Below are 24,830 nucleotides of genomic sequence, written 5' to 3' on the forward strand. Positions count from 1 at the left end.
AGAAATTGTCTGCCAGAGGAGAGGGAGCTGCTGTGTGGAAGCTTCACAGTTCTTTAGATCCTGGCCTTAGTTCGAGTTCCAGACATTGTCAGTGGAAAGTTTATGGCTGAGGCTGCATTCTGTTTTTTAATTAAACTGATTTTGAAAAAACCTTATTTTTTACTATAACTTGGCTGATCTATAAATGGTCTGACAGTATAGACCAACTTCAGGTGTTTATCTTCTTGCTGATGTGACCACAACCTAAGAGTTGAAGAATGAATTGCAGATCAGAGAAGTATGTGTACTAGACTAAGTACTCTATTGAATGTGTTTTAATGGTTTACAGGCTTGCCATACAAGTTTGAAGTACAACAGATGTTGGAAGAACCTCAGTGGGAATTAGTATTGGAAAAAACACGATGGATAATTGAAAAATACAGAATGTCTCATAGGTATGTGGCTGTTCACATTTCAGAACTCTTTCCATAATTTCCAGACCTTTCTGTATGTTCTGATAATAGTATTGACATATCTCTTCCAATAGTTGCGTGCCCATGGACAAAATCTTCCACAGAGATTCAGATCTGACCTGCTTACAGAAGGTAATAATTGCAAATTATTTGTTACTTATCGTGTAGTTGGAATAATAACTATTGCCTGTTAACAAGGTTGGGAAACATAATTATGAGTTGGATCCAGTGGTAACTTTCTGCTAACAACAGGAATGTCCATCAATGTAGCAGAATCCTCGGGAAGAGCATGTGGGCGGGGGGAGGCATTGGAAGTCTGTAGTGGTAGGGGAGGATCTGCTCAAAGCATTTCCCCTTCCACTAGCAAAAAATTACCACTGGATACAGCCCTATATCTACGTATCTCTAATATAAATTCAGAGATGTGTAACAAAGAACTGGGTAAAAATAATACATCTTTGCCTACAGTATGTATATTCTATGATAGAATTACTTACGTTTGTGCTAGATTCCTAGATTCCACTGGATTACATATTTCTGGATATGTGTGAAAATTGAAACGTTGTGTTTACCTGGTTGTATGAAGTTTTAAAACAGTTGTGTTAAATATGGGAGAAATTGGATTAAAAGTAAAAGACTAAAAAGGAACTACTATTAGCCACTAGGGTTTTGTTTAGTTTCTTTTGCTTCACAATGACTTTGCTTGCCAACATCTTAGGTCCAAAACTAACTGTAAATAGTCAATGGAATACATAGGTATAATGCTATAGGGTCCATTATAAGGCTTGTATCATTTAATGATTGCGTGCAATAAAGACAGTATAGGATACAACAGAAACTTAGTATAGCCTATGAATTGAACACCTATGTACACAACTGAAGTATAGATTTGGATTTCAGAAAGAGGTAGTACGCTGAAAAGTAGTTATTACTTTGGTCATTACATATAGAGTAGTTGCAAAATCATTGACATTTGTCTGGAAATCATGATTCTTTCTACAAGAACTAGAAGGTGCATCTTGTAGAAGCACAGAATGAGTTCAAGGCAGAGATTTTTGCCACACATTCCTGTGCCCACTCCCCAGCTACTGCTGAGGGATGGGGAACCCTCAGAAATGGTGTAGGATGCAGCATGAGGGGCTGCAGCCAGGAGACGTTGACACACTGCTGCCCCTGTCTCTTTCTGTGAGCTCTTTGATTTACACAAGAGGATGGGGATGATTTCTGGCTGCAGCCCCTTCCCCCTGAACACCACTTCCTGCAATGTTCTTAAAGGTCCCTGCCCCTCAGGAGCAGTTGGGAGGAGGCCACAGTAGGAAGGTTGAGGCAGCAATAATTCCTTCTATGTAATCACTGCAGCTGCAGTTCTGTAGGATCCAACCCATTGTATCTCTATATAGTATATCAGTAGTATTACAGGCTGTGGCTTATTTGTGGGTACAGCTTTTCAGTGTAGAAAAACCAGCTCTGTGGGTAGATGGTGAGAAAGCACTAACTGTATTGTAATAAGTAAACTATCCCCTAAAATGTTCTGACTACAGTCACAATATACTTCTGGTTGCTTTTCTTCCTAAACATTATTTAAGCAATGTGTTTTTGTTTTTTTTGTATTGTCCTTCAACTATAAACTAGCTGTTGGAGTGTCTGAGGAAGACTCTGGACCACGTGGCAAATAGCTTCATTGCTGAAGAATGCTTGGCTCAGATAGAAAACTTATTCCTCTCAAACTACAGTAATGAGAAATGGAGTAATACTACTGAAAGTAATAACATGTGTCTAAATGACCTGCCTACATGATGGTGTTGAAAAGAACTATCACTTGCTTTCTAACACGTTGCCATTCTTCAGTGACAACATCCAGTATTGTTAAAGAAAATGACTTGCGCTGAAAGACAATGTGAAATAATCATGACAAACAATCTGATCTCCAATTTACTCCTAATCTTTTGAAATTATGGTTGTACTGCAGACATATACATGGAGTATTTGGCATTAGTAAGGTATCCTATATTGGTTGCCCAGAGTAGTTAAAGTTATACTGTTCTATTTGGACCAAGAAGTCAATGTTCATATTGTATCTTATCTAGCTTACATTTGTCGTTTAAGGAGCATCACTGTATAGTACATTTCGGTGTCTAGTGTAAGATGTTACTGTTAGCAAACACATTGATCCCATTCATAAACGAAGCAGTATTGTATATTGCTAATAGGAAGGGAGTGAAAGCCTTTTATAAAGCATTTGTAACAGGCACAATTCCTATGGAGAAATGAGGTTCAAAGTAGATGTGGTGTTGGGAGATGTACCTCCCATGGATTTAGCTAAAAAAATAAACAGCTGAGCCGCCTCCCTACATTTTCCTGACTTCAGTTGGAGCCCTGCAGGTATGTGATTTGCCCTTTGGGGGAAAAGTTCTGGGTAATTGGCATAATGCTTGTATTTTTCCTCCCTTGCTCCCACAATGCAGCTCCAGCCCAAACGGTGTGTTTGCAGCTGCCATTCATTCATAGGTGGAAAATGCTGGCAATCAATTCACAGCTATCCCAAGGGCAGATCCCTCAGTCTTGACCATTTCGTTTGCAGATCTTCACCCAGACGATGCAAAAGTGTTTCAGTTCATTCCCTGCCCCCCAAACTGAACTGACAAAGTGATATTAGATTAAGTCCCCCCAACTAAATTGTACTATCTGAATGAATTACACAAATTAGAAAAACTTTTCTGGGGACTAGATGGGGTGGGTGGGTGGTTAGGAAAAGAATTCTGCTGAACAGGAGTTGGGCTGAGGATATGGTGAGACCTCTGGAATTCCAAGCACGAATAATACATGAGACAGAAAAGAGCAAACATCTCCCAGGTATGCATTTTTACCTAGTAGAGCTTGAGCTTTATGTGCTAATGGGCTGCATGTTGCATATAAGCGTCAGTTAAAGCAGAGGGCTAGTTTAACTTGGGTGCAGTTATGTGCCCTGCAGGTTGAGCATCTTTCAGTTAACTTGATATATTCATATGGGCAAGCAAGATGTTTCTCAGTGACCAATCAGAATCTGGTTCTCGTAGGTTATCCGGGCTGTGTAACCGTGGTCTTGGTATTTTCTTTCCTGACGTTTCGCCAGCAGCTGTGGCTGGCATCTTCAGAGGAGTAACACTGAAGGACAGTGTCTCTCTGGGCTCTTAAATGCAAATATTTGTCCTTCAGTGTTACTCCTCTGAAGATGCCGGCCACAGCTGCTGGCGAAACGTCAGGAAAGAAAATACCAAGACCACGGTTACACAGCCCGGATAATCTACGAGAACCAATGAACCCTGACCGTGAAAGCCTTCGACAATATTTTCAATCAGAATCTGTTTGACTTAATGGTATTCATCTGCATGTAAGGACTTCTTGATTCTAGTGTGCTAGAGAAACCTGCATTCATTTTGAAATGTGATCTGTGTTTTGATACAGTCTGTTTCCATTGAATCAATTGTAACCCCTGCAAGGTCATTGCTTTAAAAACGTTTGCCATAATAGCATTGCAATTTAACATTATTATTGAGTAATATATACATTATATTGTAAATATGTGTACTGATGGTGTAAATAATGTGAATTTGTACAGAAACGAATTACTGACTACTTGACCCTCATGTAAAAGCACAGTACAGATGTATTTACCCATGATATGTTTTTACCAATAATGGGGAAGGCTTATGAAAATAATGAAAAGAACTTTTCCTGGCAGTATTGCCTCTTCAATAAACTGTGTGAAGGTATTGAAAATATTGCTTTGGTTTCAAATCAGTCTGTTTATATATCAAAAACTGAAACTTTCCATCATGAAGGGGGTATTGAAGAGGGCAGGTTCCTTGTTTTGACTCATATTTGCATTTAAGAGCCCAGTTTTATACTCTCTGTTTAAGGGCATGCTATCAAAAAGAGCTTTTAGCTACAGTCAAATAGGATGAGCAGTTCCAAAAATATGCTGTTTACTGTCAGCACTGCAAATTCTTCACACTTTGGATCAAAAGCCTGGTGAACCTTTTGTCACTTATTTATGACATTTAAATATTGCATTGTTAAACCTATACCACTTTGATATGGGGAATGAACAACCACAGGCAGCTTCATGCTGCACTTGCAGGAAATGAAACATTGGACTTACCCTGATAAGGCTTTAAAAGGGGAGTGGACAAATCCATGGAGGGTTGAGCTATCAGCGACTACTAATCATGATGGACAGCTACTCCCTTCAGTACCAGAGATAGTTCACCTCTGGCAGGATGATGCTGTTGCAGTCTTCCTGTTTGTGGGCTTCCTCGAGGAAGCTGGTTGGCCACTGTGTGAACAGAATGCTGGACTAGATGGGCCTTTGGTCTGATCCAGTATAGCTCTTTTGTTCTTACTCAGAGGTGTGAGAGGCATCTTTGAATGGTAGGTGATTCCTTCCACTGGAAGGAATTGCAGGAACAAAGCACAGTTTCCTGCAACCACCAGGGGAAGGCATTCTCCTCTTCTAGCAGTTCTAATAATTCCAGAGCAGGAAACTATTGGTAACCAACCTCCTCCAACATAGTTGTAATATACTGATTGCCTTCTGTCTGGATAGAGATTGTAGAAGGAGACCATCCATGTATGTGTACATTCTCACTTTGTGTTCATCTGCCTCCTGCCTGATTGGTAGGAATTGCTATGATGACATTCCTACCTCCTCAAACTTCCTGTCTCCAGCAGCGGCTCAATTCATTTCCTGCCTAGAATAGGAACACTGGTCTCAGAGGAGCTTTGCTAGATAGTTTACTTCTCATACCTCTTGACATTTCTCACCTCATTCTCCGCTAAAGTTAAAATAGAGCACACCTGCGTGGTTGAGGCAATAGCTAACAGCACTGAGACATACACTGCATCCAGTTTCCTCTCCCCTCTGGGGGATGGAGACACCTCCTCCCCCAATTCCGGTGAGGGAAGAAAAGATCAACCCTTTTATCAAAGAGGATGAAGTGAAGCCCACCATGAGGCTTGTGTAGAAAATGCAGGCCAGGAAACCAAGGTGCTAGGTATTGAGGCCACTAATTGGCCACATGTAGGCAACAGAGAGGAGGGATGTTTTGTCAGGAGACAGCCCTGAAAAAAGGAGACACCAGCAGCAGAGGATTGGCAGCTGCACAGCCAGATCTGATTCCCCTCCCAAAGGCTCTGTTAAGTTATGGGAGAGACCAAGGTAATTCTGAGTGCCCCACCGACCCACCCACCCCAATAGCTAGCTGGCTGAGGAAGATGGAGGAATTTTTCTTTGAGCAGGAATTACATGCTTGCCCTCTAGTGGGAACAAAAGAAATAGATTAGCTGCTTCTACGCCTTACTATTCTGCCCCCCTTCAGGCGTGAAATCAAGCCTCTTAAACCCACAAACCTGCTTCCAACAACAAGAAGCTCATTGGCCCACCAAAGCAGCACAAAAGATTTGAGTTTCCTTAAGGAACCTGGTTCTTAACCAGAGTTTGACTGCCAAAGTATTGCTACAGGAATCTCGGAGCACTCTGATATGAAAGAAGGGGAAATTATCTGAGGAGGAAGTGGGCACTCCTGAACAGCCTAAACATCTTTAAAAATATATGCCCAAGTCATAGTAGCCATCTCAGAATCTCCTTCCCAAAGTGGGGGAAAAGAACCCAAAGGCCTCATACTTAAGGGAGACAAAAAAAATCCCCCAGATTCCCAGGAGCAGACAAAGTAGTTCCTGTCCCTATTTGAAAATCAAATGAAAAAAGGAATAATCCACCCCTTTATCCACTCAGGTCCAAATGTCAAGGGAAATATCAGCATACCAGAAAAGCCAGTCAACATCTGAATATTTCAACTATATAACCTGCTCTAGAGTTTGTTCCATTTTCTTTACAATCCCCTCAAAAAACAGCAGACTGGAGGACAATATTGGTCTTAATATCCCTGAACAAATTTGTGTGCCACAGACATTTCAGAATGGAAACTCTCTGGTTTATAGCAGAAGCACTTCAACACAACAATTTTATAGACTCATTGAATTTCACAGAGATCTATCTAAACCAGGGGTGGGGAACGTCAGGCCCAGGGGCCGTTTAAGGCCTGCGAACTCATTTGGTCTGGCCATGGGTCCTGATAGATCTCTAGCTCAGAAGGATCTAAGACTGGTGATCTGCCCCCTCCTGCGGACAGGAATAGCCTCTATTCAAGACAGATGTGTTTGTTTTGCGAGAAAAGGAACCTTCCCCACCCCTTGCAAAAGAGCCATTAGCTATGGAGCTGCTAGGATCGCCCAAGAAACTGTGTTAAGCCTTTCCCACCTGGGCTATGGAGAAACGTATTCCCTCTGTACTACAAGAGAGCTGGGGGCGGAAGTGGCGACAATGGAGGGGTTAAAGGAGGCAGGCCCAGAATGGGTGCGTGTGTGTGTGTGTGTGGGGGGGGGGTTCTTAGCCAGTGTGTCCTTATTTCATCCCTGCATGTGGAGGTAGCAGGAGCCGGCTGTAGAATCTGGCACCGACGAATGCGGAGCAGCAGCAACTCCGGAGTGCAGCTGGATGGCTACGCCCATGTGGTGCAACAGGCCATCCTGTGCCACCAGGTGGGCAAGTGCACCACCAGTTGGATGCCTACCTGCTTGCCCACACCGGGGGGGGGGCATCTGGGGCAGCTGCCTGCTTGGGGCTTGGTCAGTTAATTTTTAAGTTGATAATTTTGTATGGCCCGCGAATGATGTTATAAATATCCAAATGGCCCTTGGCGGAAAAAAGTTTACCCACCCCTGATCTAAACATTCATTTTTTACCAAATCATAAACAATACTTCATATTTGTTTATATGGATAATCATTTTCACTTCAAGGCTCTTCCCTTTGGTTTAGCCTCGCCCCTCAGGGTATTGTCAAAGGTCATGGTGGCCTAAGTGATACTCCTCTGCCGGCAGGGAGTTCATATCCATCCTTACCTAGACAGCTTGATACTACAAGTTCCCAGTTTCTCCAGACATGATTCATGGTTCCATTTGGCATCCAGATTCCAGGTGGGTACATCTAACAACTTGGAAATTGAATGGCAATATCCTAAATCTAGGGTAATCTGAACCAGTAGCCCAAATCATGTTAGCCTCTAGGAAGGCTTTGACTGCCAGGATTTATGAGGTGACCTGGAAGGCCTAAATATGATTGTGAAAGAAGAAATCACTTGAGCCTCTTGCTGCGACAGTATCACAGGTGCTCAACTTTTTACAATCTGGGTTTGACTAACAGCTTAAGGCTAGTAGACAGGTGGCAGCTCTGATCATGTCCATCCAGCTGATGGCATTCCTGTATTGCAGCACCCACACATAATCCATTTTCTCAAGGGAGTTAACTAGCAAACTCCTACTGTAATATACTCCTCCTCCTGGTACCACCACATGATCTTATTTATTGGCTCTTACTTGAGCCTCTGTTTGAACCTATCAGGGAAATTCCCATTAAGATGCTGGCTCTAAAGAGCTGTCACATCCTCACACAGATTATCAGTTGGATGCTTTCATAGCTAGAAAATGACAAGCTGGTTCTCCGGATTGACCCCACTTTTATACCTAAAGTTAACTCTTGTTTTCACAGGTCACAGGAGATCTCCTGCACTGAGCAGGGGGTTGGACTAGCTGGCCTGTATGGCCCAGCTCTATGAATCTTTTCTTTTGCCCTAAACCTACATATCCTAAACAGAAATAGTGGCATATGCTGGACTTGAGAATGGCTTTGAGAGTTTTAATCAGAAGGACAGCCCCCTCCCATCAGTTGGACTTCCTATTCATCTTAATTCTTCCATCCAAGGGCAAGAGGGTGTTCCAATCTGGCACTTAGTAGATGGCTGAGACAGTGTATTATGTTGGCCTATCAAGCAAGAAAGCTTCCTGTTTGCCAAGGAATTACAGCTCATTCTGTTCACAGTACAGTTTCTAATGCAGCTTTTGATGACAATGCTTCAGTGGAACAGATTTGTAAGGCTGCCACATGGGCCTCTAGCTCCACCATTGTATATCATTATAAAATTGACACCCTTTTCTCAGTGAATGCAGCTGTTGGTTTCAAGGTGCTATAAGTGTTTCAATCAGAGTATACCCACCAAAGATGGGAACTGCTCTCAGACATCTCATGATAAGATGCCCTCCCACTCAGAGTGAGAGAGAAACATTAGACTTACCATGAAGGTTCCTTCTCATCTGTATGGCTGTACCTGAGCATATCTTATGGCTGTACCTCAGCATATTGTATGGCTGTACCTGAGCATATCTTGTATGGCTGTACCTGAGCATATCTTATCTTTCTGTCTAACTGATTTCTGTGCTATTTTTCGTTCTTAACCTTACTTTTTGGCCGATTATATTGGCAGTTATTTTGAAGTTGTTTTACCTTAGCTATATCTAGTTATGGCTTGGGGAATTCCCAAACTGAGGATTAGTGAGCCCACTGCCAGAGAGAGGAAGTTTGAATTGACCGGCCTTCTGACTGATTGGTGGGAATCACCCATGATAAGTCATCCTCCCAACATCAAAAGTAGAAGGAAGTTTCACAGTAAGTCCATGCCCTTTGTTTTGATGCCCTTTGTTCCCTATGTTTCATGTTTATGCTCTGAAACAGACTAACACTACAACCATCAGTTTGGGAACAGACTCTTAAGAGAACAGAGCCCTAAACTAGAAGTGCTTCTGCTGGTGGGAGATCCTGGATGCAAAGGTCCACTTTTGTATCTCTATTCCAATTCTGCATTGTTGTACTAATCTGTTTACATGCTTAAGAGCCAATATTGCTTGACAGACCCCATTCATTGAGTGAGGGGCCTCTGAAGTACATTTCTCAGAAACTTTCCTGCTGTAGATCAAGGCCTTTCTAGCTATCTTGGTCAGCCAGGAGGAGTTTGCTTCCATTGCAAGGATTATGTAGCCATTTCTGAATTGCATAGGCTTTGTGAGGAGAGGGGCCAGAGCTAGCAGTGCGAAGGGCAGGCCATCCAGCTATCCATGGCTGGTGGGTCATTGAGCAAAGGTGTTGCATGTCTTCCTCCTTGAAGATGTGGCCACCAAAGGATGCACTGAATTCATTTTCTGCAGAGGCCTCAGCCTGGGAAGGGAATAGGTTGAGTTTTCACTCTGGTCCACCTCCTCCTGTGGGACTCTTCTTTTCTACCTCTGTTGAGAGAGGAGTAGCCCCAATCATATTCTTCTCGGCTCTGGACTGGAGGAGTTTAAATAGCTCCTCACTGTCTCTGTAAGTGCCTCCCCTTCCTCTGGTTCGTGGGGAACCAGCCAGTCCCGGGTGTTGTCTCCCATCCTTGAGAAAGGCTTGGAAATGTTCTTCACCCCCTTGTGGCCAACTTTGTTCTTGTCTCTTCCCTGGCATGAACCCATCAGGCCACTGTTGGGCTGCATCTTTTTCCTGGTCTGCTAGGGCTTGAAGCCATGCCATTGCCAGTTCACCGCCCACCTCAGCCCTGAGGAAGCCTGGCTCGACAACTGCACCAACCACTGGCCTTGCCTCTGGGGCCGTAGGTAAGTCCCATGTCCAACAGGCTGCAGCCCCGCCCTCCTGTCCTGCCTTTGCAGGGGTTGCAGGACCAGCTTCAGAGTACCCATCCAGCTCCACCAAACAGGTTCCCTCAAGGAGATTAGGAGGGAAGTGCTCTGTCTGAGGCATCTCCCCCCGTGCAGTGTTCTGTTCCCCAAAGACTCTAGCAGCTACTTCTTGTACCCTGAAATGCTGCCACTGTTCCTTCTCCCCCAGGGGAAATGAAAGAGACATTTTTTGTCCTGTATTTGGGGTCAACTTACCCCAATTCTGAGGCAGAGCTGACTGCCTTGCCCTAGACTGAGCCAATTGCTGGTCACTTCTGGGAACCCTTTCGCTGTGTTGGTGGCTCGGCACAAAACTCAGTGGTTGGTATGCCTTAAGGAGTTCCTTGCCCTTGGAGTTGGAGGAAAATGCTGTGTGGGTTAAGGTTCTGCCTTGAAAATGCCCACTGCTTCTCTGTTGCCAGTAGTTTGGAGATTCAGGACACCTCTGCATCAGGGTCCAACAAAATTTCCTTAAGCTCCCCCACAGAGGATTTAAATTCTTCTTCAGATGACCTCACAGCCATCACCTCAGCTAAGGTACAAACTTTACAACTTCTGTTATTTTTTAAAACACTCAATAGTGTGAGGAAATCAGGGAGAGAAGGAGGCCAGTACAAAGAGGCAGAATGCTGAAACCTAGCCTAGGTGCACTAGGAAGCAGAAAGGAGGTAAAAACTGGGAGCAGTGTGAAGCAGAGCTCCTTGGCTATCCCTTCAGTCCTCCCTGAGGTTGGAGAGAAACTGCTGAGGCAGAAGGACAGTGCTGGTTCCTGGTGATGGCAGGAAGTGCTTTGTCCCTGCTTCTTGTCCCAATGGGAGGAACTGTCCATCAGCCAAGGATGTCCTCCTTTTCTAAGTAAGAAGTGGTGTACAGTGTAGAACTTCTAATTTGCGCCAAAAATAGAGTGTTAAATTGTGTGAGCTGTGCCTAAGAAATAACAGAAGTCAGAATTACATTGCTATCATTGAGCAAACATTGTTTTCTTCAAACCATTTCTGTGTTCATAATTATTGTTTTCCAAAAAGCATTGTGTAAAATTTCAACCGACATCTGTTCGTAATTAACTGGGGTTCAGATTTAGATGGAACCAGCAGAGGGAGCTATATAGTAGCTAATTTGTTATAGTGACTGCCCTTAACATACAGTAAAGTCCTTATCTCAAAGGTTGTGGCTTTTGTGATATCTTTATCTTGTAGCTTTTGTGATAGGAAAGAGCTTATATAAACAACTGTAAGAAATAGTTGAGCCAGGGAGGCATGATTTTGGAAAAATGTATTTTTCACCACATTGGTTTGTTTTTACAGAAAGGGAAGCTCCCTAAATCCTACTTTTAAAGATAATTACAAAGCTTTTCTAATTAATTGCTGGTATTGTAGTGGGTGACTTTGTTGGAGTATTTCAGATCAAGTGCAGGTATATTCATCAGCCGCAGCAGTGTAACGAATAGCACCTTTCCAGTGTTGGTAGTAACTGGGCTTTAAAAAATCTCAGTGATCAGTATGAGGGTGGAGAGTCCTTTCTCATAAATGTCTTTACTCTGAAAATGTAAATATTTAAGTTACGCTCATGGAGAAGTACACGATAAAATCACAACTAGATATCAGCCTTGCAGCGCATTCCTGACTTCTGAGGACAAAAGTAGGGACTCCCCACGCTGACGTCTGGGACCCCCCACGCTGGCGTCCGGGCTACTTATGCCACCATAAATGTCCTAACACCAGCGGGGAGGCCCGGACGCCAGTCTCCCAGAACTGCTGCGCCACCCCAGGATGTCAACGGGGCCTTCCGCAGCATCCCACCGGCGTAAAGTCCCACACCGGCGTTCCCAGGCAGCTCCCTGTCCCATTTCAGCCCAGCATGCTGGTGGCAAGAATGGTGGTGCTGCATCTGCTTTTTAGCAGACACAGCCTCGCTGTTCTCTATGGGATGAAAAGCCCCATTTAAAAATCTTTTAAAGCCGTTAAAAGGCTTTTTTTGAGTTTTTGGCGCCCAAGAAATGGGTTAGGAGGCACCGCAGTGGCGTCTCCTCCCTACCGTCCCCGGCTGCCAACAGCTCGGGAATGGGCTGTTAAATTAAAAATCTCTAAAACAGAAGAAAGCTAGCAGCCCCCACCCCCAAAATTATGCATGCTGACAGAAGTATTCTCCTCTCTGGCACTAGTTTTTCTTCTGGTGATACAGCTGTTAGTGCTTTCCTACTTGACAAGAACTTCTCATACTGTAGTAAAAACATGACATTTGCTCAAGTGCAGAATTATCAAGGTGTTCCAAGTGTAAAATAGTCACCATAAGTTTGGTTTTATTGGCAACCATTTTCCAGATGGGCATTCAAAAAGGTAGTATTTAACTTGTTTTTCATCCAAACCTTGACAGTGCTGATATGGGAGGTTATCTGTCCGCTACCTAAAAAAACCATCCGAATAGATAAATGATGTGGTCAGTTATCAACCAGTCTATATTCTGCACTTCCTGGGCAAAGTGATTGAAAGAGCAATAGAGGACCAACTCCAGGTTGTTTTGGATAACTCAAGTGCTCTGTACCCTTTTCATTCTGGCTTCAGACCAAACCATGAGACAGAGACGGTTCTGGTGGCTGTAACTGATGAGCTCCATCAGAATGTAGACAAAGGCTATACTTCTTTGTTGGCCCTACTGTTGCTCCTATCTGCAACCTTTGATATAGTAGATCATGCCATCCTGTTGAGGCATTGGGAGGTATTGGGATGTGTCAAGGAGTGGTATAAATTGTTCTTCATGGGTTGGACTCTAAAGGGTTACAGTTGGAGATCAGTCATCTTAAGAGTGGGAGCGGTTCTGTGGGATTCCTCAGGGCTCAATCTTATTCCCCATAGTATTCAGCATCTATGTAAAATCTTTAGTAGAAATCATTCATCACTTTGGAACTGGATGGCATCAATATGCATGAGACACCCAGTTCTATCTTCCTCTATCGAAATCCCCTGGTGATGTGGTAGAGGCTTTGAGCCACTGCCTGACTGCTGTGGTTAAATGGCTGAAAGTGAACTAATTGAAACTGAACCCAGACAAGATGGAACTAATGTTGGTTAGGAAGGCTGAGGCCTTAAACAACATCATGCTTTCCACTTCTGATGGTGTTCAGCTGACCCCTGCTGACTGTTAAGAGCCTAGGGGTTATACTAGATCCAGCGTTACTGCTGGAGAAGCATGTTAATGCAGCCACAAACAATGCTATTTCCAACTTACTTTAGTCCAGAAAATGGCACCTTACCTTGACTCAGCCAATCTAGCCATCTGGATATATGCCATGGTAACATCAAGACTACACTACTGGAATGCACTCTACAGAGGTCTGCCTTCAAAATCAACACAGAGACTTCAATTGGTGCAGAATGCCGCAGCTCAGTTATTATCAGGAATTAGGCAGAGCTTGCATATTACACCCATTCAGGAGTCACTCCATTGGCTGCCCATCAGTTACCTAATTCAGTTCAAGGTATTGGCTATCACATACAAAGCACTTCAAGGTCTTGGACCCTCATATCTGTAAGACTGCTTCTCCATCTATGTCTCATCATGACAACTTCACTTATCTGCTTATTGCTTATGGATTGTAATTGAAATTTCCACAAGGTCTAGGAAAGAGTACAAGACGATTTATGTCCTGGTTATCACTGTACATGCCAGAGGCAGCTTTTCCCTAACTCAACCCAGACCCCTTGAAATTGTCAACAAGGCAGGAGGATGTAGTGCAAGTATTCTGAGCTTTTTAAACATAAATGAAAGAGAATAGCAAATCAGCTATTTTTGCCTTCTGAAAAGGAACAGTAGTTATTGTGTGTATGCCACATTATGTAACAAGTTTTTCCTTGTTAATCCTTACAAATAACATTATATGAAGAAAGTAGTCATATAATTCTTACAGCTAACACCCTAGAGAATGTTTACTCATGGCTATCCAACCATTCTATTCATTGAACCCTGCGATTTTCTACCAGTTTTTTCTCTCTAAAGCACCTATTTGTCGGTGTGTTGTTCTGGTAGCCAAAGTTTTGTGTTTCAGGGGAGGAATCTTGGAATGGAGAGCTAAGCTCCAATAATATCTACACACTTGGATATGTAAGGTCTTTTCAACTTTGGCCTTACTTCTGAGAAAAAATGCTTAGGGTTATAAAGATGTACACCAATGACATTCCCCAAAGATGACACACATTGAAAAGGTTTTGCTGGTACAAAAATGTGTTTGGAATGATTCCTGTAATTTAAAAAAGGTAAAAGGAAATAAAAGTTCAATTATTTTTCTTAAAGGAGAGATGGTACAATAAAATGAAATTGTTTGATAGTGATCTTTTGTGGCACATTCATCAGTATACAGCACAATTGCCGTCAGCAACTAATTTTTCTACCGTATATACTCGAGTATAAGCCAAGTTTTTTTAGCCATGATTTTTGGCTTTAAAAACTCACCTCGGCTTATACTCGGGTCAATACGGTAATTCGCCTGCCGGGCCCTCTCCCAGCTCGCTCCCGCCGGCCAGCTGATGGGCGGGCTGTCCTGCCTTCTCCCCCCCACCCCACCCGATCGCGCCTTCTGCGCGGCGGTGGCTTCTTCCCAAACACCCCCCACCCCACCCGATCGCGCCTTCTGTGCGGCGGCAGCGGCAGCAGTTTCATCACACCCCACCCGATCACGCCTTTTGCGCGATCGCGCCTTTTGTGCGGTGGCGGCGGTTTCTTCACCCCGCACCCCACCCCACCCCGCCTGCTGCTGGGCAGCGGCGGTATCTTCCCCCCCACCTCACCCGGGCCGGTCCTCCCGCTTGCCCGCTGACCCTGCGGGGCCTCCTGAGCGCAGGGAGGGGGCCGCGGCCCCCGCCCCCGCCTGTCTGCGCGCCTGGAGCCCAGTCAGGTAAGCCTGCGGGGGGGGGGTGCATTTCCCCCTCGGCTTATACATGGGTGCCTAATTTTTCCCCATTTTGGGGGGGAAATTAGGCACCTCGGCTTATACTCGGGTCGGCTTATACCCGAGTATGTACGGGTAAATTCTAAAATGTTGATATGGTAACACCTGATTGCAGTAGTAGGAAGAGCAAGATAAATGAACGGAGTGTAGGCATACAATAATTTTTTCCATTAAAGCTAGCTGTACTTGACTCACTAGAGACTAATTCTAACAACTCTGGGACCTTTTTAGCAGGTAAGAATGACATAGAAGCCAAGTGATTTTTGTTCACTCACTGTGTATGAAACTTTTATTGGAATTAAAATTATAATCTGAACACGCAGAAGGATCACACATTCAGGTTTTCATGAGTTTATGTTTAGGGGTTGCCAGCCCTACAACATGAAGAGTTGACACAATAGAGTCTTTAGTGTGCACACCATTGTGTAATATTGCTCAGTGAATTCTTGCCTACTTGGTTTAGTCTTGGTCTCCTTCTTATACACTTACCAACCCACAAAAGAAGGGAGGGACAAGGAAGTATCTTGGCAGAATCTGGTTGGAACCAGTCAGCCCACAAGCCTTGAACTCTGTTACTCATCCACTGACTTCATATCCACCTGTCTCTGCTGACTCTGTCATTCTATATCCTGAACTTTGGTGCACACTTCACTCTTTTTTTTTTTTATTGATATAATTGAAGGGGTACAGGAAAAAAAAGGGAGAGGGGAAAGCATTGTAAATATAAAAACAGTAAATATAGTTATTATATAGATATAAACAAGTAAGCTCAGTGATATATTGCAAATTGTATATTATAAAACGTTTTCTATGTAATAATAATAAGGAAAAGAAAATTGATACAGTATGTCATTAAGTTATTCTATTTATAATACTATTCTATTGTATATGAGTTTATTTTTAACTTAGCAATTATTTAAAACAGAATTCTATAATACAATGCCAGCATATTTCAACTAGTCAGTTGCAGGTCATATAAGTATAAAATAACGCCCACTTGTCGTCAAATTGCTCTATAGATTCACTAGATTTTGAATTTATCTCGTGAGTCATCTTAGCCATGCTGGCATATTCCAACAATTTTTCTTTCCAGATTTCTATTTCGGGGATATGATTTTGTTTCCAGGTTCTTGCCAAGACCGTTCTGGCTGCAGTTGTAGCATACTTAAAAACATCGTGGTGTTTTTGCACACTTCACTCTTGTACCTTCATCTTGCAGTTGCTTGCCCCTAGAAATCTCTACTACATCTGTGATCTTCTTTCTATTCAGCCTGGAGTTCTTTCAGAGTCACTCCTGTCATTTCCCCTTCTGCTCAAAAACAGAGTTACAAAGGTTAAAAGTTCAGACTGGAATTCGTTCATTGTTCTTCTAGGTTATATTGATTATTTGTTGATCACAAAATCTTCATCAACAGAAAGGCTTATACAGATCAGCCAAAAGCACTATGAATGCCTTACATTTCTTTTGGAAAACCTGAAGTGACTGTACTCTCCTGACCAGCTTTTCCTAGAAGTCAGAAAAAGCCAGAGACCAGACCAAAAAAGAACAAATATCCCTAGCAGGCAAGCACAATAAGCAGATATGCTGGACAGAATTACAATAGGAACATAGGAAGGTATGGAGGAAGACATTCTTTCAGTAGGCAATCCTTCCTGCATTTGCAGATCTGAGACACAGAAGGCAGACTGGGAGATGCAGCAGCCCATTCCTTCTTGCACTTGCTAGTGACATATGTTGATTCAGCATTGACCCAGTTTCCACGTAACTGATCTAGTGTGAGGCAGAGTCAGCATGAGCTTTTCCTGTACACTTTGGGGTTTCTTGTGTTACCCTGGTTGCATGGGACGGAGATGTGTGCGGTTTCCCAATAGCATTTCTCACCTATACTTGATATTTCCGCCTTTCTTCAATGTTACTTAGACTACATGGATTTAGTTGTCCACAGTCATCTACCGGACTGATATTATTCAGTTATTTACTAACATTCTAGAAATTGCCAGTGCTCTCAAAATTACACTTTGGGTTGTTTTCCATGTCAGGTTATAGAGAAAAGCTCCCTTTAGTTGTAAGCAGAAAATATTTTGACAAGGAAAATGTGGAGAGAAGAATACAAATACTGCAATGCTATTTTGCTGGAAAAAAAATTGTTTAGTGCTCTACTTTTCTACTGGACAAATCAGGGCCCATGTAATCCCAGAGTTTTTAAGTGAGCCAAGAGAGAAGCTATTGAATACTACTACATCATGTTTTTATCTGCTGTGTTGCATGGTCCCTTAAATGGTATGGGTTTTTCATGCAACGTTCTTTCCTAAGGGATACAAAGTATTACTCACTTTATACACAGTATAATCCTGCATTCATGTAAATCAAACATACCCAGTCAACTGTCATTTCCAATGAAAGTTGGTTTTCTCTAGGTGATGTTGGGTGCTTCATTAAAAGCTGTGTTGGATGCCAAGCCATCTTGGTCATCTCTAAATGTTTGCTTCCTAAGAACAGAGACATTTGGATTGACATTTGGGATGACATCAAAGCAACTTAAACTGTACACATAGAGCCAGCATTTCCCCCCAGTTCTATATATAAAACAACTCTTACTATGAGATCTGCCCCACCTGGATTACAAGCAAAAACATGCCCTAATAGGGAGACCATTCTTCCTATCCATTGCCCACCAGCTCACTGAGGTTCGGCAGGAGAAAAGGGGTTTAAAAAATGGCACCACATTGGTGGCATGACATTGCATCAATATGACACTCTAGGATATGGGCAAAACTCTTTGGGGGGTGCAATCTCGCTTCCAGCAAATACCTGGAAGTGACATCACATCACTGGTGTGACATAAGTGTGATGATCTAAGATCTGTGCAAAACTCTATGGTAAAACTTGTTTAATCACTCTCTTTTTCTCCTTCCCTCCAAAATTTCACTCCAAATATTTTCTTCCACCAGTGAACTTATTAGGATACTCTTTTAAGTGTATCTATGCCCACTCCTGGTTTATTGTAGTAATGGACGAATCAAGGTGGAAATGATACCATTTTGCTTTTCAATCCTGCCATTTTCTGTTATTTTCTGGGCCTGGCTGTCACTTCTGCACACCTGTTCCCCTCCAGATCATTACAATTTGGCCAGCTATTGTCCAGGTATTTTTAGCTCCACTCTGTTTTTCTAGAAATGCTATTATCTATAAAGTCAACACTCTTCTGAAATAATATTTCTCAAGTGCTCAGGCCCAACAGGGAATTCCCAGCACCAATTTCCCATACTTAAGAAACTGAGGAGAAAGAGGGGTGGTGGTGGAATGGTCTTCATGGTGACAATCAAGGATTTCCCACAAGTCTCTATGGTCTTTACCTGGAACTGACATCACATCCTTCCCAAACTCCACCCTCCCTAGGCACTGCCCCCTACATCTGCCAACAGTTGCTTAGGCAGTGTTGGGAACCCTATCAGACATACTCTGGTAATAGTAAGTATCACCACTGGCTCAAAGATTCCTATGAGTAGAGTATTAGAGTCATGGTTTAGAAGTATTAAAGTATTGGTTGTTCCAAGCTAAGTTAAGGCAGAAACCCATTCTAGTGATGGACTGATATGTTTTGAGTGTTTTCTGTTTCCTGGACAGGGTAGAGCAGCATCCTCTGATGAAAGTGTACTCAGTACACAACAACAACAACATTAATTTAAAAATCTTATATAGGCTCCCATGTCAAACCTTTAGCATACTGTCTGAGAAATTTACAGCCTCATGTTCATAACCATGGCAACTGGAGGACAGGTATCTTAAAAGGAATATCTACCACTATAAAACGTATTCGGTGTTTTCTTAGGGAACATGCTTCATTTAAACAGGATAGGGCAAGTCTCGCTGTAAATGTTTTATACAAGGAATAGTAATTTTGAACTGTTTTAACTTGCTGGGTTACCTAAGTACTCCCTCATATGGGTGAGGGAAACTGAGGGTTGTAATTAGGGTTGCCAGCCTCCAGGTAGGGACTGGAGATCTCCTGGAATTAAAAATGATCTCCAGACTACAGAGATCAGTTTCCCTAGACAAAATGGCTAGTATGGAGGGTGGACTCTTTGGCATTATACCTCACTAAGTTCCATCCCCTCCACAAACCCCACCCTCCAGTCCCCACCCCCAAATCTCCAGGAATTTCCCAACCCAAAGTTGGGAACCCTAGAATTGTTAGTGTATCTCTGTGTAGGATGCTGCCTCTTTGGGTCGTTCAAGAGAGCAAAGGTGGATGGTATGAGATTGCTAGATTGGCCCTCAATTGCTGGGCAGTTTCTGTTTTTCTCAACTAGCTTGCAACATAATACGGCCTAGAAAAAGAAATGGCAAAATGTCCTGCCTGTCTTAACAACTTGCTGAAGCTCCAAGCACTGTGTGGGCACGTGCCCTCAGTCTAAGAGATGGTGTAGCATACTGGCTAAGAGAGCAGCAAACTGTGATCCAGGAATTCCCTATTTAAAATGAACTTACTTTGTGGCCTGAGGCAAATCTCCTCTGATCCCCAATATTAGGATAACATTTGCCCATCTCAGAGGGTTGTCATAAGGATTCAATTGAATCTAAGAAGATAAAGTGGATTATAAATATTTTAAGAAATAATGTAACATGTACAAAGCACAATGAGCATGTGAAAGTACACCATGAATGCTAAGTATTATTATTACTACAATGCCATGGATGCGTGCTGACACCCCCGCAGCACACGGAGCAGTGCTGGGCCTCGCAGCCGACTCACGGGAGGCGCGGGCAGAGGAAGTCCGCCCTGCCCAACAGCTGACTGGCAGGCGAGCCCGGAGCCGACATGACAGCGCCCCCAGCCCGGCAGCACAAGGCAGGGCGGGCATTGAGGCATTGTCCCCGCCCAACAGCTGACCTGCGGGCGAGCCCGGAGCCAGCATGACCGCGCCCATGCCCGGCAGCGCGAGGCGGGGCGGGAGCGGAGGCATTGTCCTCCCAGTGAATTTGGGGAGCTTCCAGGTAGAAGGTGGAGGGCAGGGTCGAGGGAGGATCCTCGCTGGCTGAGAGAATAAGAGGCGGGGAGAGAGGGAACTGCCAGGGAGGATACAGACGCATCATGGGGCTTGTAGTTTTAACTTTAAGGAACAGAGGCATGAGTTGCGCGTGCCTCCCCTGCGCCGCGTACCCCACGGCCCGACTGCACCACGTCTCCCGTCACCCAACCGACCGGGCAGAGCCGCACTCAAGGGGCCAAAGAGCCGCATGCGGCTCGCAAGCCGCAGTTTGCCGACCACTGCTCTAGCCCCCTAATCATTTTGATAGCTCTTTTCTGCACCTTCTCAAGCTCTGCAATATCCTTATTTAGGTGTGGTGACCAGAACTGTACACGGTATTCCAAGTGTGGTCTTACCATAGATTTGTACAAGGGCAGTATGATAGCAGCAGTTTTATTCTCTCGTCCTTGTCTAATCATGGCCAGCATTGAATTTGCCTTTTTCACAGCAGCCGCACACTGGGTTGACATTTTCATCGAACTATCCAAGATCCCTTTCTTGGTCTGTCGCTGCCAGCATAGATCCCATCAGTGTATATGTGAAGTTGGGATTTTTTTGTCCCAGTATGCATCACTTTACACTTGCTCACATTGAATCTCATTTCCCATTTTATTGCCCATTCCTCCAGTTTGAATAGATCCTTTTGGAGCTTTTCACAGTCCATTTTTGTTTTAACCACTCTAAATAATTTGGTGTCATCTGTAAACTTGGCCACCTTGCTGTTCACCCCAAACTCCAGGTCACTGATGAACAGGTTGAAAAGCACCTGTCCCAACACAGATCCCCGAGGAACCCCACTGCTCACATCTCTCCATTGTGAGAACTGACCATTGATTCCTACTCTCTGCTTCCTATTTTTCAGTCCTCTCAATCCATAAGAGGGTGTCTTTTGTGGGGAGGGGAAGGGAAGGTGATTGTAAGCTGGTTTGAGTCTCCCTTAGGTGGTAGAGAAAGTTGGCATATAAAAACCAACTCCTCTTCTTCTTCTTTCGGAAATCCAAATATACAATGTCCACAGGCTCATGCCTGTCCACATGCTTACTGACACTTTCAAAAATCTCTGATAGGTGAGACAGGACCTACCTTTACAGAAGCCATATTGGGTTTTGCTCAACAGGTGTTACCCTTCTATATGCTTAACAATTCTATCTTTAATAATGCTTTCCATCAATTTACCTGGAATAGACGTTAAGCTAACTGACAAAGAAACCTGTAACTGACTCTGATCAATTAATTATAAATACCACTGCCATTGGACCAGCCAGTACAGCTGGGAAGGAGGGGATTAACTCTCTTGCTCATGCCATTATTCAAATTTCTATTCCTCCCTCCTCATCCAAACTTCTGTTTGCTCCATGTGGGAAAACACAAATGCTAAATATTCCCATTCAATCTTCTACAATATTCCTGTATGTGGCTTAGAAGTACATAAAATAATGAAATTAATTAAGAAGCAAGCAAACAGACCAAAACAAAACAGTGGAGCAAAAGAAAACCAAATCTATCAAAACAAACAGACCCGTCATCTAAAGACCAATAAAGAGGAGGGTAAATGAATTATGAGTTCCACAGTATTGCTGCCGCAGCTGAGAATATCTTATTATGCATAACCTGTTAGCATAGCTGTGGAAATAATTCAATCCCACACATGCAGAGTTGTTTTCAGCAAAATTGACTGCAACAATAGGATTGCAAAAAGCAGGACCTAACTGCAGACCTTCCAGCAGCAGTAAGATGTTCAGGATACAAAAACTTACATGCAGAGGGGAAGCACAAGAGGCAGAGGGAAAACAAGATAAGGTTTCAGTAGGCTATGAACACAGAGAGAGTATACATTACAGCTCCCCCTCAAGTTTAAATGGACCAAACATGCCCTTTATTACAGTTTGATAAAACAGATTACATGCAGTTGCTTCTCCAACTATTACATCATTTTCGCTTTTGTTAGGAGGTTCCAGTGACTATCTCTGGGTAATGGTTTAGTGAGAACAGCTGCAGCCATTTCTTCAGTTAGAAAACATTGCATGTTAATAAGTCCTTGTTATTGCATCTCTCTCAGCAGGTGATACTTAACATCAATGGTTTTGGCTCAGGGGTTAATCCTTTCTTATAGACTCACAGCTATCGCCTTCTTGCAATTTATCCTGACTGCAATTTATCTGGGCCTATAATAAAACCTCCCGCCCCCCACTTCTGAGAGCAAGCAGAAGAATTTTTTTTTAAATGGTATAGCACTGGAGGTGTGAAATCACTTCCAGTGAATACTCAGCACTGACATAACATCACGGATGTGACATCAAGGTGATGCTCTTGGATTTGGGAAGAGCCACAGAGTTTTGCCCAAATCCCAGAGTATCGTCTTATTATCACACCAGAGACAAGATATCACTTCTGGGTATTTGCTGCATGTCAAACCTTCCTCATATTTTTAGAACATGTTAATTGAGAAGTCAATACAACATGAATTACTATGACTACACACTTTCCCTCTAGAAAATGGCACAGCTGGTGAACCAGCATTAGGTGGTAAAAAGCACTCTTTGCACTGGTATCTCCCAATCTGCCAATCTCAAGGGTGGGGGGAGTGCATCTTCATCTAACACAAGTAATGTACCTTCTCCATAATTAGATTTTCAACCAAGAGCATCTCCCTCTTGTCTGGAATGGTAGTTTGTTACTCCTCATCCTATCCATCACTAAACTCGAATAACTCAGGGTCTCAGTTGTCTCCCTGGGATTAGATAAAGAGCAGAGGTAGATCAGGATGTTATCCATATACTGGTGATACAAGTCCAAATCTGTAATATCCCTTAGCAGTTAGATATATAATGCATAAATAGCATGGAAGACAAGATGGAACCTTGCAGGTTGATTCCCCATAGATAAAAAGCCTCGGGCAGCACCATCTTCTGCAATCTACATACATAAGGACAAATCACCATAACATCATGGTATACTTCAAATACAAATCTGCTGATGGCTGGCCTCAACAAGGGCCAGGGCCATCTCTGCCCTGGCTCCTGTCTGGTGGAATAGCCTCTCAACTGAGACCAGGGCCCTGCAAGACCTTAGGGTTTTCTGCAGGGCCTGCAAGACAAAGCTATTCCACCAGGCCTATGGTTGAGGCCAGCTATGGTTTATTCTATCAGTGCTGGCCTCCCTGCCCTGCACTTCCACCCCAAATAGTTATCTTTGGGGGATATGGAATACAGCAGGCTCTTCTGTGGCCTAGTTGTGCCTCAGAATAATATTATTGTTAGGTTGTACAGGCTATTTTTAATCCCTGTTTTATTATATTTTACTATATAATTAGATTTATGTGAGCTACCCTGAGCCTGGCCTTGGCTGGGGAGGGCGGATTATAAATTTGAAAAATAAATCATGCCTCCCAATTCCATCCTGGCTTGGATACCATAGTCAATGTTATCTAAAACTGCTGAGAGGTCCAAAAGGACCAATAGGAATGTACTCCGTGCAGTTCTCATCCGCTGTTGTGATGAAGGCAATTTGAGTTGCAAATGTGGGTTGAAAGACTGAAAAGGATCTAAATAGAATGGGTACCTGTGTTTTCTCCCTAGTTGGCAAACAGTTCCACTGAAGCAGTTTGCTCCAGGAATATGGCGCAAGGGGAAGGGTTAAACTACCTTCTACCATCTATTCCATGGTCTTCACCTGTAGTTGGCTCTGTCACAGCAGTTTCTTCCTTTAAAAGGAGGTGAGACATCTGAATCATTAATCTTTCGACTCATCTCTAGTGTGGCTGGAATAAAAGAGGAAACCATAACCAATACTTCCTCATCATGTTGGAATGTCTTTCACCTAATAACACAGATTTTCTAAAAGTCTTCATTTGCACAAGATTAACTTTCCATTGCTGGACAGTAGTTCTCAAAGAGGCGTGACACAAAAAAGATTAATGTTCATTGGAGTGCTATTCCTCACATGTCAGTTGACACTGAATGGGTCAGTTCACATAACATTTTGTGCTTTAGTAGTGTTGGATGCAGGAAACTGCATCCAATCTCATTCCCGGTTGATTGTCATATTAGCTCATAGCACTGTTCTCATTAGAGAAAGGCACTAAGTATAACTGTATTGGATACCAGCATTTGGGGCACCAGATTCAGATTTGAGATATAAAGTACTGCTCTTACAACTGGTTCAAGGTTTGAGGACTCTCCTAATGATTATCTCACTGTAGTTTAATTGGATAAATGTGGTGATGCTTCAGCAGTTCACCTTGATTCATAGAGGCTTTGCCCAATAATATAATAAATTCTCAAAAAGAAGAACTATCGTGTTCGTTGGTTGAGGGCAGCAACAGTATCCATCTTGAAGCTGGCTTCCTTTCCCCTTTCCCCCCTTCTCTTCTTCCTGACCATCCCCTTCCCTTTACTTCCCTCCCCCACCCCGTGCCATTTCCTTTCCTTGTGTTTCTCTCTTGTCTCCATCTCCTCCCCCTTGAGGTATGACATCAAACTGAACAGTTGGGTGATAGCTGCCATAATAACATTTCTCTTTGTAGGGAAATAATAGATGTGGTGCCACTAATAGATAAATGTATTAATTCCAGCTAGGATTGCCAATCCCCAGGTACTAGCTGAAGATCTCGTGCTGTTACAACTGATCTCTAGCCAATAGAGATCAGCTTCCCTGGAGAAAATGGCCGCTTTCACAATTGGACTCTATGGCACTGAAGTCCCTCCCCTCCCCAAACCCTGCCCTCCTCATGCTCCACCCCAAAAATCTCCCGCCGGTGGTGAAGAGGGACCTGGCAACCCTAATTTCAGCATTGTTTAAAATGTTTTAAAATTGTTTTTTATG

General features: G+C 43.3%; 1 protein-coding gene across 2 annotated transcripts in view; it reads left to right on the top strand.

Moving 5' to 3' along the window:
* Nucleotides 1-2,298, top strand: part of MYSM1 (Myb like, SWIRM and MPN domains 1) — a 30,546-nt gene extending 28,248 nt beyond the window's left edge. For both annotated transcript variants that reach the window (XM_056845672.1, XM_056845673.1), the window contains 3 exons: nt 329-434; nt 527-584; nt 2,085-2,298. In XM_056845672.1, the coding sequence (XP_056701650.1) occupies nt 329-434; nt 527-584; nt 2,085-2,249 (329 nt within the window). In that variant the 3' untranslated portion in view covers nt 2,250-2,298. The remainder of the gene's footprint in view (nt 1-328; nt 435-526; nt 585-2,084) is intronic.
* The last annotated feature ends 22,532 nt before the right edge of the window (nt 2,299-24,830 follow it).

Source organism: Euleptes europaea, chromosome 2, assembly GCF_029931775.1.
Source record: "Euleptes europaea isolate rEulEur1 chromosome 2, rEulEur1.hap1, whole genome shotgun sequence".
NCBI lineage: Eukaryota > Metazoa > Chordata > Lepidosauria > Squamata > Sphaerodactylidae > Euleptes > Euleptes europaea.